General features: G+C 37.6%; 1 protein-coding gene across 1 annotated transcript in view; it reads right to left on the reverse strand.

The window, feature by feature from the left end:
• Positions 1 to 731: 731 nt before the first annotated feature.
• LOC126336900 (inhibitor of Bruton tyrosine kinase) overlaps positions 732 to 19,618 on the reverse strand; it is a 113,828-nt gene continuing 94,941 nt past the window's right edge. The window contains exons 16-18 of the mRNA XM_050001026.1: positions 17,564 to 17,785; positions 7,451 to 7,619; positions 732 to 3,491 (exon numbers count right to left, since the gene is read on the reverse strand). Coding sequence (XP_049856983.1) covers positions 3,351 to 3,491; positions 7,451 to 7,619; positions 17,564 to 17,785 — 532 coding nt within the window. The 3' untranslated portion in view covers positions 732 to 3,350. The remainder of the gene's footprint in view (positions 3,492 to 7,450; positions 7,620 to 17,563; positions 17,786 to 19,618) is intronic.

A 19,618-nucleotide genomic window follows, 5' to 3' on the forward strand; every position in this document is an offset into this window, starting at 1 on the left:
AAGCATGCTGCACATCTGCTCCGACAGTTAACCAATGCACCAACTGTTTGCTCTTTTCAAAATTGGTGAGAGGGGGATTCCCTATTCTGTGACACTTAATTCTCAGCTGGAGGTAAGTCAAATTATATTCAGAGAACTCATCAGGACAAATGACACTGATGGTGGCAACAAGCAGTTTTAACAAAATTACCAATTAAAAGAAAAAGCCGCACCTCAGAGGTGTGAGATATCTGGAAACTAAGAATATATTCATTTTTCTTTGAGGAAAGGTTGGAAAACTTGAGGGTGGATAACAGTTGTCAGAAGAGGATATTATTTAGCAATCAACAATAGTGGATTTAATACATATTCTTACATGCTTCATTATGTGGCCTGAACTGTGCCCAACAAAGATTAATTTAGTTTCGCTGAACAAAAGTGGTGAATTTAAAAAGAACGGGACAGTTAAGATTTGGTATATTTACGATTATGGAGATTACAATATACTTAACTATCTAAAATGCGTAGAAGACAAATCCCACTGAGAATCCAGGAAATAATCCTTACATTATGAAATACTGCCATCTTGATATGAGACTGCAAGCTCACGTTTATTTTTTTATTAAATCACGTCAATCATAAAAGTATGTCACCATTATGCTTCTTGTGAAACATTTTGGAAAGAATGAGGTAATTCCAATGTCTCAGAAATGGGAGGGAGTTTGCAAGAATAATAAAAGGAGAAAGTCATGGTCTCTTTAAAAAAATTAAATGTTTCAGCAGCACTTGAAAAGCAAAACAGAGAGCTAAACAATTAAAACAGGTAACATTTTAAAACAGACCATCATTTACTGAATATTTACACGTTTACAGTAATGAAATTGTGCAAAGTGTATACATATAATTGTGAGGTCACAGTAAATCAGACCTGACTGAATAAAACAAAGACACTCAACTGCTAATTACAAAATTTATTTGTCTGCTCTTACTCTACTGAATACCTAAAATATTCTACATTGTGTCACGCAAAACAACTGATAAACTTACATCAACAAATTCATGCCATTGCATAAATATTATCTGAACAAGAGAGACAGAAGGAATTTTTTTTCCATGCTGACAGCAGAATTATTAGCACTGCTTGAAAGAATACGTGTTACTTTAAAAGCAGCCCCACAATTTTTCAGGGCTTCATGTGGGTGGCGTTTCAGCATTGTGTTGTATAACAGTACTCAATACTGTTAAACACAGTGGTCCCAGATTTCCTGTGAACTTCACCCAATAATTAAGGCACCACTATGCTTGGTGAAAATAAAGGCAAGTTTCCATTCTAAACAAAAATCTACAGCTTTTCCTATAGTATGAGATCAGCATAAAATCTACAATGCTTGCTGGTAGACACATCACTAGATTGCTTTTACAGCACCATATTATGAAACACAAACACACTTTCCTATCCAAACTATTTCAAGGAGCACACAATCTCTACATTCTATCACCACACTCTTAATATTCAAAACATTTTATGAATTCTTGAAACATTAGCTTCCTTGTGTAAATACAGCAATTGATTTGAAATGTTACATGTGCTACATCATACGGAATATTGATTACGAAGTACCGAAATGCCAATTTCATATTCTTCTGAAATTGATCCAGAAAATGACTTCAATAACAGAATTAAATAACTGACTGTATTATTTATTCTGGTAATTTCCTTCAACATTTTTCTTTTGCCTTTTAGCAATTAGTTTACTACATCTATACAGAATTGCAAATAGTTTTCATGAAAAGTACAGTTTTACCAAAAAATATTTTGGTAATATGCAGATAAGCATAGTTCTTCAGATCAGTATGTACGATATGTAGTCAATGCTTTTACATACCACAACCACAATAACAAGTAGCAACTTCAGTAATAAATACTGCATTTGTAATAATTAGTGTCTATACAAGTACATCTTGAGTGAATTCTAAAATACAACAGAAACAGTTTCACAGAAGCATGAACAGTAACAGTTTTTTGCTCAAAGAAATAACTGCTAAGCCATGAAAATCTCAATCCAGTTTTAAAAAAATACCATATACATATAATGCCTCTTCAGAAACGAACTTCTAATCTGTATTTGTTAGCACTTTTGGCAATAATGGTGGTAGTGACAGCAGCAGTTCATTAAAGTCAATTAAGAAGAATGTTTTGTAAATATTACCAAGCACTGCTATCTTAGCAATTAAATCAGATGTAAATATCACTATAAAATGGCACTACACTCTTGAATGAAACTGACATGCCTCAAATAGTTGCTGCCATTAGAACCACCGTAAACAGTGTTCAGAACTCAAAATGAGTACCTTTGAATATTATTACGTAAATATGTAATAATACACTCATTTTTTCCCTTGTTATTGCACAATACCAAATCTAAGACAGCAATCTAGTTCAGATCATCATTTGTTTAGACAAATATCTTAAATGCAATTGGTTATCACACATGATACAGTTATTTTACTGTTTTAAATTAAGGGCACTGGAAGATTTTTTTTTTTTTTTTTTGACTTGGTGAGTATCCTCTACATAAGACACTGAAATTACATGTGACTCTCCATGTAAATAATGCATCAAAACTCAAATTTCAATATACTTTTTAACATCATAATAATGCTTATTCTCTTGTGAACAAGGGTCAGTCAAAAATTAATGGCAACTACTTTTTTCTTCCCTAAATAGAGCTAATCAAATGAAAAATTTGAATCTGGCACTATTCCACAAAGCTGTGGCTCTTAGTCCACCCACTGCAGTAGTACCTTTCTTTCTGAACAGCTTTTATACTTTAAAGAGAACTTTATAACAATGGAATACATGCTCTTGTTGAAAGAAAGACTAAAACTGGGGAAATGAACTCTTAAGTTAAACATCAATTATGTGGTTTTCAACTTATGTAGTTGCATTGAAGTTCTTGATAAATAAAATAAAATTAAAAAAGTGGCAGCATTACCTTTCGACTGAGACTTGTACATTTCTAAGAACCTGAACAGCATTTTACAAGGCAAGATAACCAGTAACTAAATGCAGAATTACAGATAACAATGAATTATACAGACTCAAGAGAGACCAATACAGATATTATATTACAAAGGCTAAATTATAAAAAATATATGTGACATACTCTTTACAAGAACTACTTCACTACCTTCAGATAGATTTTTCACTCACAAAAAGAAAAATTAGGACTACAAGACAGAGAGCTTCCAGCTACACAGTTATACAAAAGTAAACTTTTAAATACATTTTAACGACATTAACATAACTGCACTTGTAACTGCAACTAATTTTTGTCATAAGACGAATTATTGTACTCTGATAATGTAGTTCACTGTCCATGAGATTGTGATGTAATCCATACAGGAGCAGCTACCACATCTGTGATTACTCGACGAACTGAAATGTGTTCATCTGTTGATTCTGTAGCATTGTAGAATGCAAGCAAATCTTCAATTGCTCTATCTTCAAGCTGTAAAAATATAAGTCTTGTGTTAATATTTCAGGATGTCACGGTACTATTAGAGTACTATTACAGAGCAACTGCCTGCAAATATCAAAAGCAACAGAAATAAAATAAAGAATTAAAAGCAAAGAAAATAGTATTTTAAAATTAATTATGTTTAACAGAAAACATGCCTGCCAAGGAGACACCACCTTGAGCAGGCAAATTCTGTTCTGGGCAGGGAGCCTTGTGAGCTCAGAGAAATCTGAAAGCTATGCCAGCAGTAGCACTGCTACTGGCGAGGGCACCCAAGCCAGACTGAACCCACCAGAGGAGCTGCATAAAATATTGCGCCACTGCCTCGTAAAAAACCTGTCATCACAAATTATTTAACAAGGGATACTGGACTGTGCTTATGAAGACGAAATGCATCAAGAAACAAAAATACTGATAAAGCAGTCAAACTTTGAACATGCATACACACAGGAACTCAGGTGGAAGTGCAGGGATGAGACACATAAGAAGAAATTGTGTGTATCAAACGGAAATTTCACAATGTGATCTTTTGTGTGTACTTCCATCAATGGGGGAAGAATCAGATGAAGATGTCGTAGATGGCTCCTACAATCATCTACACAAGGTTTGTGATAAAATATTTAGCTATGACTACAAAATAGTCCTTGGCAACTATAATACCACACTGTACAGGGAAGTTTTCAGGGTGTGCCTGGTAAAGAAAGTCAGAAAGAAGAAACTAGTAATAATAGCATGAAGGTTGCCCACATTGCTGCTGTGGACAAGTTAAAGCAGTAAGCGCCTACTTCCCACAGAAAAATATGCAACAAGGTGGCATGGAAAATACCCGGAACAAATGAAGCAAACCAAACAGACCAAATACTGAACTGAAGAGGAGTGCATTCGATATGAAAAATGAGTGGATTTACCGAAGAGCTGATTTGGATTCAGACCATTACCTAGAAGAAGACAGAATTGGGCAGAAACTTGCTATGACTGCAAATGGGAATAGCACCATCAAAAAGAAATAGTATACCACACAAATGAAAGAGTATCAGAACAGATTGACACAGAAGTTACAAACAAAAAAGGTGGTGACCATACAGATGAAGAACGGAACACTATTACAAACGCTGTTTTGACAACAGCACATGAAATACTGGAGAAAACAAGGAGACTTAGAAACAAAGAGGTACAATGATGAATGTAGACAGGCAGCGGAATGGAAAAAGGAAGCAAGACTGTATTGGTTACACAGAGATATGAGATCAAATCAGGCATTACATAATGGAAAGAGAAAAGAGCCAGGTATGTGTAGTGTTGTTACATAAGTTCAGAGTGTTTTCCCATAAATTTAATACACATAACAGACTTTACTCATGAATAATATATTCTCTTTCAAATCCAGGATGGAGAGTAACAATATTGTGAAAAGGAAAGTTGTGGCTCACCATATTGTGGAGACACCGAGTCGCAAATAAACACAACAAAAATATTATCACAAACGCAGATTTCATATAGTATGGTCTTTGTCAAAATTAGATCACACACACACACACACACACACACACACACACACACACACACACACACACAGACAGACAGACAGACAGACAGACAGAGAGAGAGAGGGGGGGGGGAGGGGGAGAGAGAGGGGGGAGAGGGGGAGAGAGAGAGAGAGAGAGAGAGAGAGAGAGAGAGAGAGAGAGAGAGAGAGAGAGAGAGAGAGAGAGAGAGAGAGAGAGACTGCAGTCTCAGGCATCTGAACCCAGCGTGTAGGTTGTCTAATTTTGATGAAGGCCTTACTAGCCGAAAGCTATATTAGTGACACAACAACCATGTGTTTAACAAAATTAGAAGGAAGGTCAGCATTAGCTGTAATTTTGATGATTTATTATTAACAGCAAAATCAATTTTCGATCACATAATGATCATCTTCAGTGCTGGACGGTAACATTTCACATAGTGATCGGTGAAGAAAAAACAAGAAGACCACAAATACACCTGGGTATAAACCATATGTTAGTAAGATCACACTAACTGAAGCTGCTGTTTACATTCACCTATACAGCAGACCTCAGTGTGACGGGCTTGGAACGCCCTCTATGTGACATGTCATGTGGAGACTTAACACTATTTTATTTGGCTAGAGATTACCACAAAATACCAAATGTGCACTTGCAAATCATTAATTTAGTATTTCAAATTTAAAATTGTACATTATAAGCCCATAGCTAAAAGGAATGGGGAAATACACATCTTGCCAACATACACTGGCGTGTTATTTTCAAAGCAACTTAAAAAAACTTGCAAGAATAAAAATCAACAGGTAAACTATAAGGTGTCAGATTACAGGACTAGTAAAAAAGAAAAATATACAAATAACATGACATCAAATATAACAAAATTCGCTACAGCACAGTAACTGCCATCTGGCGTGGGAAGTCAGATGTGCAAAGTTCTTAATTTACATAAAATATTACGTTGAAATAAAGAAGTCGACTACGTAAATAGTGGTGATTGGACAATATATGCCATGATTTAAGAGGTCGAAATGTCATAAAACACAATATTCCATATAAAAAATTTTTTAGGGTGCAGACTAACAATTTTTTATTGTATGTAACGACATGACATCTCATTCATTCCATTTGGACATGTTAACACATTATAACTGTTTCTGAGGCTTAATTACAAAAAAATCATCGTAATTATAAAAAGTAGAATGATATAAAAGCACAGTGTAGATACAGAGATCGTTTAGCGCACTTATCAGTAAGAACTACTGTTACAAATTGCAAAGAATTAGTGATATGTTGGCTAGAGAGACAAGTTTATGAAATATGCTAGCCTAGTAGAAACCTCCACTACCACACACATTGTTTATAGAAAAACTTCTTCATATGATACAAACAGAGCTTTGGTACAAGGAAACAGTGTTCTCTTTAAAGTATAAAAGCTTTGTCCCAAGAAATAAATCACACTCTTGTTATACATTTTTGCACAAGCACTGAGTCAGAGCCCATCATACACACATTTAAAGTTGATACAACAAAAATGAAAACTGTCAAGCAAACGGTTTTGAATACTCATATGAAGGAGATTTTATTACATGTCTTATAGCAGCAATCTGACCCCTTATAACATAAAAGCTAATTTTGAAAATACCCATATATCCAAAGTAGGCCATAAAAATTAATCTAAAATGCAAGGTGTGGATTAGTAGTAACATACATCATGCATCCAGAAAAAATGTCCTTAGGAAAGGTAACAGTACAAATTATTTCCAAAATATATGTCGTACTGTAGACAAATTAGAACCAGATCACACACATTTTTCTGCAATTACTTACTAAAGCAATTAAAATGAAGTGACAAACTAGCAACATAAAATAATCACATGAAAGTGAGGAGGATTTAAATTTCTTTTCTATTAGGAAAACATAAATTTTCATAACCAAATGCTTTGTGTGTAGTGCGCATGGATTTTGTTAAAGGCCTATTATGGCACTCAGTTATGCAACCTGGCTGCCAGTTGACAGAGGTTATTACAAAACCAGTGCTGAAAGTACAAGCCAATTAACAATCTCTATAAAGAACCACAAAAAATTGCTGTACAGTAAAATAAGTTGGCTAGTGAAATGTGTGAATAATACGGTTCAGCCATCTGATTCACAAGTATTACCACATAGGTGACAACAATGTTAACATAATAAAACTATTGTAATGCAGTTATGAGATCTGTACACATGGGCTGTGTCAGAATCCTTATTACAACACGTTAATGAAAACTCATTCGAACAGCAAAGCATTTGGTTATGAAAATATGAAGGAGGAGAAGAAAAAGACGAAGAACAGCAGACATGTAAGTGACAGGCTTTATGTGGCATTGTAAACTGGTCTCAAAATGTTATTTGTAGAAGTTACAAGTATGTATGAATGGAAACTGACATTACTGCAGTAGTACTAACCTGTGTAAGCTCAAGAGGCTTTGCTCGCATTTTTGTCCAGTTTTCCCTCTGTTTTCTCTCATCTGCTATAATGTCACAAAATTTTGGGGAATCTGGAGAAACAGAGAGAGGCTTCGTCCAAGGATTGTTGAGAGTTACTTCTTGAGTGTGCTTTGTTATGATTTTAGATCTGGAAAAAAAAAAAAAATTATGTTATTGCTTTTGTTGTGTGCGAGAAATCACTACAGTAAGATTCTGAGAGTTAACTAGAAATGAATAACACAAAAATGAACTGTAATCTGTTTCCAGCCAATGCCGCAGAGACAGACACTACAAATCGAGCTTACACTGACTGCCGTTATCAGAGAATTCTCCTGTTACACCTTTAGCTACGATTGTACCATTCCATAACTCAACAGCTTACTTACGTTTACCATCAAAACTGCAGCCATACACCATGAAATGGAAAATGGAGTATATCCCTTGAAAGATTTGCCTTAATTTCCACCATTCCATACCTCATCTAACAATCTTTGCATGAATGGCCCATTCATAGCATTACAATCATAATGCAGCATTTACTGAGCATACAATCTTGACTTCCCAGTGTGTAAACAATTTAGTGTATTTTTCAGGTGTTAGCGTCACATGACCCTAGCAATTTTTAGTTTTTTCATGTATTTCATTAGATCTATTTATTAGTGAAAAATTACTATGGACTATACTTGTGTGTGGATGCAGGGGAAATTGGTCACAATCTACAAACAGCATGAAGCTCAGCTGGCCATTTGGTTGCTGCCTGGGCCTGCAGCAGTTATGACGACACTTGGGACAACAGTTGTTGCAACTCTTGTCATTCCCATTGCCACTGCCACTGACTGTGAATCCTGAACCTGCTGCACAACTTGACATGCTTCATACCCCGTGTCGTCGCCAGAGATGACACAGTGGCATGAGCATATCTCTACATGGAGGTTAAATGTGGCTACTGGCTGTGTGACTTCTACCAGACACCATAACAACAGATATGAAGTTATGTCTACTGGCTGATTTCATCTCAAATCATACAGGCCAAGAGTGAATGTGTCACATCACTATTTCAAAATTTGCTGAAAAAAATGTATGCTGAAGTTCCACATGATACCTCTCCAAAACTACAATATTTTGATTTTCTGATAATTTGTTAAAACACTGCAGACCTCACTAAATAAGAGTGTTTGTGAAAACATCGAAATGAAAGGAAAAATTGAAAAACTGTAATAAATGAATCAAAGTGATAGATCTGAATTTATTTTCAATAAATACTTTGTTCCCAATACTATGAGACATGACTGATACATAAACACTTATGAGATTTTTTTTATTTTTGAAAAATGAACTACGCAAATTTGTAATTTTCTGCAAACTTCAAAATCATACATTGAAAATATGAATAGTCACAGGATGTTAACTGTTTGAGAAATGGTAAAGTGGAAGGACTGATAACTGTCAGCTATGACATTAATGCATAAAATTCTTAAACTCTCAAAATATTTGTACAGAAAGGTGAAAGAATCTGAAATTTTTTGGTTATTTAGAAATTTATTTTCTCCAAAAACCCCATCCTAAATGTTCTAAGAAATATTATGGTATGTTTGGTCACTCTACTTAGGGAAAGTACAATCAGAGTGGGCAATACTTGTCTGTACAAAATGTGAGAAATTTTTGAGTAAATGTCACGCAAAATTGGTATTTTTGAATCAAAATACTGTACAAAGTGATAGGGAGAGCAATTAATAGCAAAAATGAGATATAGAATATTTACACACATTTTTATTTTTGTGATATTATTCACAAACTATTATTGGTCTTGAGTCACGATTTTACTACCTCATGACTTTCCAAGAATTAAAATTGCCTACAATGTAACAATCAACAGTGCACTGTTGAAAAGAGTTTATTTGTTTTTTTTCCCCATCTGTTTCTCATTGAAATAGTATAGCCAAAATTAAGTTGCACATGGAAAAGATGACCCAACGAAAGCAGTGATTGGGAAATGGGAACTGCACGTTGATCTTTTGATGACAACCATTCGAAAGCATAAGCAGGACCATGAGGTGTCAAAGGAGATGGTTATACCTTGCAGCTCATGAGCAATACTTATTATCTGTCCCACCCACCAATGACTGCCACACACACAAGAAATAAAGCAGCTAACTACAAAGTCTTCTAACTTATACTGTGGTCTCTGCATTTCATGCACAGTAAGAGGCCGCATTTCGTGTAGAATCATTCTTGCAATGTATGTGCCACTCTGGGGTGCAAGTCAGTCATGACTCAATTGAATTCCTACCACAGGCTTCAAAGCAGACCACTCTTCTCTCTTTTTTAAATGGAATTCCTTTAATGTACTTTCATTTAGAATTAAGAGTTTCACATTTGTAACTAATGTTGATATGGTGTGCACAAATCCAGTACCATCTCTTATAGCATCAACAGCTGCATGCTCGAGATCAAATCATCTTGCAAGATGTTTACAGAGACCTCCTATCCCGTCACATGCACTTTTCCCATGTTCTGTTGCTGAAAATATCCATTTTTGTCTTAATTCCTGCACTACAGTGTTGACCAAGCTCATAAAACTGAAAGCAGTCTTTAAAATGAGAAGCTGCACCATCAGTCATATACGAATGTTTAGGGAATGCATGGCCTCAAGATACTATGTCATCAATTATCATGCTGACAGCGTAGCATGACTGTGCGCTGTCATGAATGAGTGTTACAGTGTTATTTTCCAAGGAAGTGAGCAACATATGTGATCATTGATACCTGTTCTGTGTGCCAATGGTAACTTTGAATTTCGTTCTGCACAGCAACAAACCATTTCTCATCAAAGTCGACAAGAAAAACTAATGTGTCACTTCTGGGAAGTGGCTGAGTTTACTTCTGCTATGGCCTGTCTTTCAATCCTCGGGATGTGATCTGTTCCTTTTCATGACCCAATGCCTAAACTCTGTACCAATCTTCTTTGTCTCTACTGTCTTCCTCACCACCTCTCCTCCCTCCCACAATGCATAATAGGTTACATCATTGTCAGCCTCCTGAAGGGTGCTTCAACAGTCATCACTTCTTCAACGGGACACACTGCACACTCCTGCAACCAACATTTTTCTTGCAGCTCTTGACACACAAAAGCATCAGGTCCATCTCTGTGTACTACTTTCCTATGACACTGTTTATGGTAAAACAAACACATTTCAAATTAATTTCCCATTCTTTTCTTTACGAGCTTTTGAAACCAAATAACATGAGGAAGTGGGTACGTATTTCTGTATCTGTTGTTTAGAGTAGCTACCTGGTATCTGTATGTGCATACTTCCTTCATTGGCTGGCATTTTACCAATTTTGGTTGTAAGGAGGCGAATTCTTTGAGACCAATTTAAAAATTATTGTTCTCCTTTTTCATCAGGAGATGTGCTTCTCTTATTCTGTCATATACATTTTACCTCTTTCACCATTTTCATTAATAGAGATAACATCAGCCCAGTTAGGACTTCGCCTGCTACAATCTATGTCATCACATACATAATATTCCAGAGCAACGCATATCATCTTGCAACAGATGCCCAAAGTGAGAATCTGGGGATGCACACATACCTTTCTCATTCTTTTCTTTACAAGTTTTTGAAACCACATAACATGAGGAACTGGGTACGTATTTCTGTATCTGCTGTTTAGAGTAGCTACCTGGTATCAGTGTCAGTAACTGTACCTTCTCAGTACAGATAGCTGCTGTGATAGCAGTACTTAGGTTTTGAAGTCACACATCAGATTTCCTGTACCTATCACTATCTTCAGGTTTAGTACCAAGTGCATCTACATTATAAACTTCACGAAGTTCTGAAGATATTGCTTGCGCAAAACTTTTTTAAATTTATTCCACTTTTCTTTTTACATACTGTTTTCTTCTTGTGCTTATTACCTTTCCTGAGTCTTTGGTAAGGGGGATATAGTAAGGGCTACAGTAGAAATTCTAGCATTAAATGCACCAACAACTTCACACCCATGACTACAAACATCTGCATTGCCTTCTTCAGTTTCAGATTTGGGTGATGGTGATCGTTCAGGTGGGTTGTCACTAAATTTCTTCTTGTAGTGTGTGTAGCAATTCCTGCACAATGGATGTGATGCTAATACTATTACTTGAGAACCAAGATTTTTTGCAATACCTCCGACAGATTTCGAACAACTGTTAAGCGTTTTTCATTTTTCTGAAACATCACCTTCTTGTGTCTTTTTTCATAGCCCACACACCTCACTCATTCACTACTGAATTTCCTCACTGACATTGTATCTAACAATAAGTTCAAACCAAACACAAAACTCGATGCAAAATGGTTTATGTGCTTGTTCTCACTCGTATGTCATAAACAGAAGAGCAGTGGAAACAGTGTTGTTAATACACACATTTTACACTAGGATTTCAGTGATGCAAAATATGCAGAATGTTCAAAAAATTTTAACACTTTAGTCAGACAAATATTGCTCACTGTGTTTGCACTGACTACTAACATATTAACCAAACAATATTTTGTGTAATTATGTAAAGTCTTCATATGGAAGTTATCAAGTAAATAATTCGTAAAAATGCAATTTTTTACATTTTCATTAAAATATTTACATAATACAGACAGCGGGAGCACAGACGATACTGTTTCTACATTGAAATGCAAGAGAAACTGGTATAGGCATGCATATTCAAATACAGAAATATGTGAACAGGCAGAATACGATGCTCCTGTCAACAATGCCTATAAAAGACGACAAGTATGTGACATAGCTGGATTGGTTACTGTGTGTTATCAAGATTTAAGCGAGTTTGAAAGTGGTGTTATAGTTGATGCAAGAGCGATGGGACACAGCATCTCTGAGGTAGGGATGAAGTGGGGATTATCCAGTACAACCATTTCACAAGTGTATTGTGAATATCAGGAATCCAATAAAACAACAAATCTCCAACATAGCTGTGGCCGGAAAAAGATCCTACAAGAATGAGACCAACAACAACTGAAGAGAATTTTTCAACGTGATAGAAGTGTAATCTTTCCGCAAATTGCTGTAGATTTCAATGATGGGCCATCAAGAAGTGTCAGCATGCGAACCAGTCAATGAAACAGCATTGATATGGACTTTCAGACCCGAAGAAAGCTTTACACCTCATCTGGGCCTGTCAACACTGACGTTGGACTGTTGATTACTGGAAACATGTTGCCTGGTCAGACGAGTCGCTTCAAACTATATCTAGCGGATGGACGTGTACGGGTATGGAGACAACCTCATGAATCCATGGGCCGTGCATGTCATCAGGGGACTGTTCAAGCTGGTGGAGGCTCTGTGCAATTGTGTGGGGCGAGTGCAGTTTGAGTGATATGGGACCCCCGATACCTCTAGACACGACTGACATGTGAAATGTACGAAGCATCATGTCCACTGTGCATTCTGACGGACGTGGGAAATTCCAGCACGACAAAGTGACACCCCAAACATCCAGAAATGCTACAGAGTGGCTCCAGGAACACAATTCTGAGTTTAAACACTTCCACTGGCCACCAAACTCCCCAGACATGAACATTATATTGAGCATATATAGGATGCCTTGCAAGTGCTGTTCAGAAGAGATCTCCACCCCCTCATACTCTTACGTATTTATGGAGAACCCTGCAGGATTCATGGTGTCAGTTCCCTCCGACACTACTGACATTAGTCAAGACCATGCCACATCGTGTTGGGGTACTTACGCATGCTTGCGGGGGCCCTGCGCGATATTAGGGACGGGTATCAGTTTCTTTGGCTCTTCAGCGTAATTAGGCGAATAGCATCTGGTAATATGACAGAAAAGATAGCATTCTGCGACTTTAAAATTTAGAAAAAAAAATTAAGTTAAATTCTGTATTTTGGTCTTAAATTTATAAGTTAATGGAAGCCCATAAATGTGCAGGTGTTGAACCTATTTCAACACAATAAGAGGGAGCTTTAACATAAAACATCTGCCAGGTCTCCAGTAGTTTTGGTTTATTAGTTATATTTTTTTTGTTTTCTACTGTTTCAAGAGTAATTTACAAAATTTATATTTTTCAAAGGGCTGTACGATTTACAAAAATTAAGATAAAACAAAAATACTTTATTTCTTAACACTTATGATATAGAGTACTAATATACACTATTGGCCATTAAAATTACTACACCAAGAAGAAATGAAGATGATCAACAGGTATTCATTGGACAAATATATTATACTAGAACTGGCATGTGATTACATTTTCACACAATTTGGGTGCATAGATACTGAGAAATCAGTACCCAGAACAACCACCTCTGGCCGTAATAACGGCCTTGATACACCTGGGCATTGAGTCAAACAGAGCTTGGATGGCATGAACAGGTACAGCTACCCATGCAGCTTCAACACGATACCACAGTTCATCAAGAGTAGTGTCTGGCATATTGTGACGAGCCAGTTGCTCGGCCACCATTGACCAGATGTTTTCGATTGGTGAGAGATCTGGAGAATGTGCTGGCCAGGGCAGCAGTCTAACATTTTCTGTACCCAGAAAGGCCCGTACAGGGCCTGCAACATGTGGTTGTGCATAATCCTGCTGAAATGTAGGGTTTCACAGGGATGAATGAAGGGTAGAGCCACGGGTCATAACGTATCTGAAATGTAACATCCACTGTTCAAAGTGCCATCAATGCGAACAACAGGTGACCGAGAAGTGTAACCAATGACACCCAATACCATCACGCCAGGTGATATGCCAGTATGGTGATGACTAATACATGCTTCACATGTGCGTTCACCGCGTTGTCGCCAAACACAGGTATGACCATCATGATGCTGTAAACAGAACCTGGATTCACGGGGGGGGAGGGGGGGGGGGGCAAACGTTTTGCCATTCGTGCACCCAGGTTTGTCGTTGAGTACACCATCGTAGGCGCTCCTGTCTGTGATGCAGCGTCAAGGGTAACCGCAGCCACAGTCTCCGAGCTGATAGTCCATGCTGCTGCAAACGTCATCGAACTGTTCGTGCAGATCATCGTTGTCTTGCAAATGTCCCTGTCTGTTGACTCTGGGATCAAGATGTGGCTGCACGATCTGTTACAGCCATGCAGATAAGATGCCTGGCATCTCGACTGCTAGTGATACGAGGCCGTTGGGATCCAGCACGGTGTTCCACATTACCCTCCTGAACCCACCGATTCTATATTCTGCTAACAGTCATTGGATCTCGACCAACGCGAGCAGCAATGTCACAATACAATAAACCACAATCGCAATAGGCTACAATCCGACCTTTATCAAAGTCGGAAACGTGATGGTACTCATTTTTCCTCCTCACACGAGGCATCACAACAATGTTTCACCAGACAATGGCAGTCAACTGCTGTTTGTGTATGAGAAATCAGTTGGAAACTCTCCTCGTGGCAGCATGTTGTAGGTGTCGCCACAAGTGCCAACCTTGTGTGAATGCTCTGAAAAGCTAATCATTTGCATATCACATCATCATCTTCCTGTCAGTTAAATTTCGCGTCTGTAGCACGTCATCTTTAGGGTGTAGCAATTTTAATGGCCAGTAGTGTAATTATTCCCCAAAAAGGTGAAATCAAACAAAATATGTAAAATGTATCCAACATGGCTACATAAAAAAACACTACGTGTAGTGAGAGCTATTCAAAATATGCTGTGGTGCAGTTTACATACAATAAGAGAGTACATGGCTACTAGTGCCACTTGCCTTCTAAAGATATATGAATTACGTCAATTAAATAGTGTGTAGCTCTTGCATTTCCTCCAACCCCTGGAACCTGTACTGCTTTACCAGGGTGTATAAGCGGACAAGGAAGGAGGTCAGGGGGGAGGATCCCTGGATTTTCCCCGGATTTCCCGGTTAAAAATACACTTTCTCCTGGGTGAACACACACTTTTTCCGTGGTAAGTGACAGTATATTTCCCCTCAGAACTGTAAAACTTATCAATCCTTTGAATGGTTATGGTTTTATACAGAAGTGTAGAATTTACTGGCACTTTAGAAGACAAAACTCAGGGGGGGAAAAAAAGTTTTGGGAAGATCTTTGATGTGCAGCAACACGTACACTGCATATTTTCATATTCTAAAAGTATAATCTGGAATTCCACCAAACATCACATATTACTTTCCGAAGCACTGAAACCGAGATTGCGGTGTGCTTTTCTTAGTGGCAACTCTTGTCACGTGATCTCACCAGTTCAGGACAGCGGATATTGAGAGCATAAGACACGCAATGTAGTTACTCAATAGCAACATCGCTGTTGAGTAGCACAAACACACAAACAGGAAAAGTTAATGGTTTAAATTAACATACAGTGTTGCTACAAGAAAAGCAAAGGTTTAACATATATCATTGGTCTCTAAAGGTAATAAGCTGCAAGAGAAGTTAAGCTTTTACGTATAATGTTGATATTTTTTTTGCGTATGTTACACTTTAAGATACATCACACAAAAGTGCCTGTAAAATTTATAATAATGACATAAATGTTGATCTTCTGAGCTCAAAATTCTTCTAAACGGCTCATATCCAAGAGTTGATTTTTAAGCGAGAGTCAAACGCTCTGTGATTTAAGAAGTTCATTGTACATTCTCCCAGTTGCATAAAAGAAGATTTACTTTGAAAATATCGCTTTCCAAACCAGCATTCACAATATTTTTCCATGACCTGTTAGAAATAGGTTCGTTCAGCAGTTGCCAGAGTGCGCCAGAACACAGGTGCCACCACTCTTGCGCAGCTATGACGACACAGAAGCCTTTATGTTTGTATGTGTGAACATTAAAAGATCTTACATTATTTCACCCCCCCCCCCCCCCTTTATTATGGCATAATGCCATACAAGACAGAAGATGAAAACGTGCACTTTAAAGGCAACTAACAGTTGAAACTAGCTAACACTGTGGAATTAAACACTTCATTTCAAATACATTGACTGCTTCAGAGGGAAAGATTAATAAGAGCCAAATTTCTTTAGCAAACCGACAAAAATAACTTCATTCTTCTGCAAGGCTTGACTGTCAGAAAGGGGAAATAAAATCTGAAATTAATAACATATTTCTGTCTTCCATAATTATGTGAATGTATTTCAAATTTACTTGATAGCTCCCGGCCAAAGAAATCCATTTTCTTTTCACTTGACGTCAGAGCAGTAAATGAAGAACAAAGAACAAAAAACAAAAATCACTAAATGTAAACACGGGTCACATGGAGACTACCCACTTCCAGACTATAACTCTGGCTGCTCTGCGCACCAGCCCCAGATCTACAATATTTCTGAATTGGAGCAATACTAGATAGTGGCGCTCTCCCCCTCCCTTGAGCGTTAGAGCTAAGAATAATTCAATAACTATTCCTGCCACTGTCAAAACATATTCGCCGTTTAACTTCACTAAACCTGCCAGAATTCCATGATTATTATCCAGTTAGGCGTTGTTACATGTTCGTACAATGCATTTTCCACATTTCTTCCAGAATAGAACTTAAGCAGCTGCTAGGCGGGGACTGAAAATACAGCTGGCTCTTAGTAGTGTAGCGATCTGGACGAAACTTTTATGTCAATATTTCGTTTGCTTGGATACACTGAGAAGATAATACATAATCTTTCTTACCTGTTATTCCTGTTAGTTGTTTATTTCCACTCTGGTAGTCTGAATCTATGGATTTCGCTAGTAATTATAACAACGCTGATCATTTGCAAACCCAATCAACCTCATAATCAGATAGCGATTGGCATTCACCCATTCAGCTCGTATAGCCCCATCCCCTTTTGCCTGCATGAAAGTTTATTTGTAAATGCGACAAGGATTCCCCTGACAGAGACATCACATACACTATGCACGTATTCAATAATCAACTTATTATTCATTCAGAAATCAACTTGGATTGTGTTCAAAAAATAACAGGGAAGTGTTTCAAAATCATATGAATAATCTATAGACCAATGTGTACTGGAGATACCTCGGTTTGACGCCCCCCCCCCCCCCCTCTCCTGATTTTCTTCTCACCATGAACAGAAAACTCAGATCCAATACAGTTAGCTTTGCTTATGAAAGCATAAAACATTAGACGTACCTTGGAAGCTCATTATTCTGTGCTGGAATCATTTCAGTGCAGTGACGGTTTTGTTTGACTTCTTCTCTCATAATATCAGTCAGAGACAAAGAATTGTCATTGTGTGCATCTGAACTGTTCCATGCCAATTTAACCTTCATTGGTTCTGTTCTCGGAGATGTGCCAGATTCTGCCTGTTTCTTCAACTGTTTTTGGGATACCTTCGTTATCTTTCTAATTTCACTGCAAAGAAACCACATTTTATTCACTAGACTAAGACCACAACCATGAAATTTTAATGGGAACATGGTTAACACTTTAAAGAAAGTATTATTTTATAACTAATACTCTTTTTACATCCTGTAATTTAAATTAACCAGCAGAACATCAACAGTAGAGGGAAAAATTGCAAGGGTTATTCTGAAACTGAATCCCCTCTTTCTTCCTTTGTGTTGACTTTGAATGTCTGATGCAGACTGAAGTATTACAAAATTTTTAATTTTTTCACTAACATCCTGTTGCTTTTGTGGCCCTCTAACAGATATTAGCAGCATGGGAAGGTTGGAAAACAATGTTCTACATTGAGGTGTGTAGAAAACACAGATGCATCATTGAATTTCTCATGGCACACAATTTGCACCCACTGACATACATTAATGTCTGATAAAGGTGTCTAGGGATCAAAGTAAATCAGATTAATGTGAGGTGGTAGGTAATCCATTTCAGTAAATATGCAAACGATGTACACAACAGGGGGAGGGAGAAAATGAGTGACAGGTGAAAATGGGAAGGATGACAGGCAGAGGAGGGAACAACTACAAGGAAATGGAATACAGAAATGGCACTGACAAATTTACCCTAGTGCAGAAAGAGGAAGTTTTGTGTGGTACATGATGAAACTAGGAGCTATGTGGGATGTGTTGGAGAAAGGATATCACTTTGACAGGATGAGTAGAGGACATGCTATGTATGTACGTTCAAGGGATGAGCATTGTAACTGCATCCTTCACAGGGATATGACCGGTGGGGCAAGGAGGTTGGGGTAGGTGTGGCATTAGGAGGGATTCAGATAGTTTTCTGGTTTTGTGGACACTGGACTATCATTTTGAAAGTGGTGAGAAGGGTTTTGGGAAGGGCTGTTCCATTCCAGAGCAAGATGAAAGTCCATAGCTCGCTGAAGAGTTTGGTTAAGCTGTTCCAGCCTGGGGTGATAAGAGTTTTAGGAGACAAGCATGGGAGACATGTTTGTGCACTCAATTTGAAAGCAAGTACTGATACGAGAAATTTCCTTACACCCCAGTGATATAACAACAAACATTCCCGTTTCTAGGATACCGCACATTCTGAAAACACCTTTAAAAGCTTTCATAGTCTACAATACCACCTCACAAATATATAACTACAAAAACTGATTCCCATGGTACAGGCATCCCTGAACTAACTCTGTTCCTTTCATATGATACTCCAATTCTGTGGTCCCAACTTCTTCAACACTGTCTCACAGACTGAATACTTGCCTTCTCACAGCTAAAAGAACACTGTGAATGCTGACTCAATCTCCGATATTTAACAATTTTGGCTGTAGGCCATTTCTAAGCACCTAGACCCAATTCTTAATTCTTTGGCCATTAAATATCTGCAACGGCAATATTACAAAAATAAAATTAAAATTAAATTTACAGGCAGCATGGAGTCATTCAAAAAGTATTCTCTTTCATTCACTCCTTACAGTGGAAACAATCTTTTCCTACTAATCACAAAATAGAACATAACAGAATGAACATTTGACTTTCCTAAAGCCTGTCCTACTTCCTTACTTTACAGGAATTCCTGCTCAACTTCTCGGGCTACACTGATATTTGTTTTGAGCCATGCATGCGACCCATGGGTTGGACATCCCTGCTACATATATGTCCCAGAACCTTGCTTCCGAATCCATCTCCTTCCTCAGCACAGCCTCACCCAATACACCTGTACCCAGAAGATCACATGTGTGTTTCCCAAAATCCACAAGCCTAATAACCCTGAATGCCACATTGTAACTAGTTACTGAGTTCCTGTGGGAGTATCTCTCCA

This window comes from Schistocerca gregaria, chromosome 2 (assembly GCF_023897955.1).
Source record: "Schistocerca gregaria isolate iqSchGreg1 chromosome 2, iqSchGreg1.2, whole genome shotgun sequence".
Taxonomy (NCBI): domain Eukaryota; kingdom Metazoa; phylum Arthropoda; class Insecta; order Orthoptera; family Acrididae; genus Schistocerca; species Schistocerca gregaria.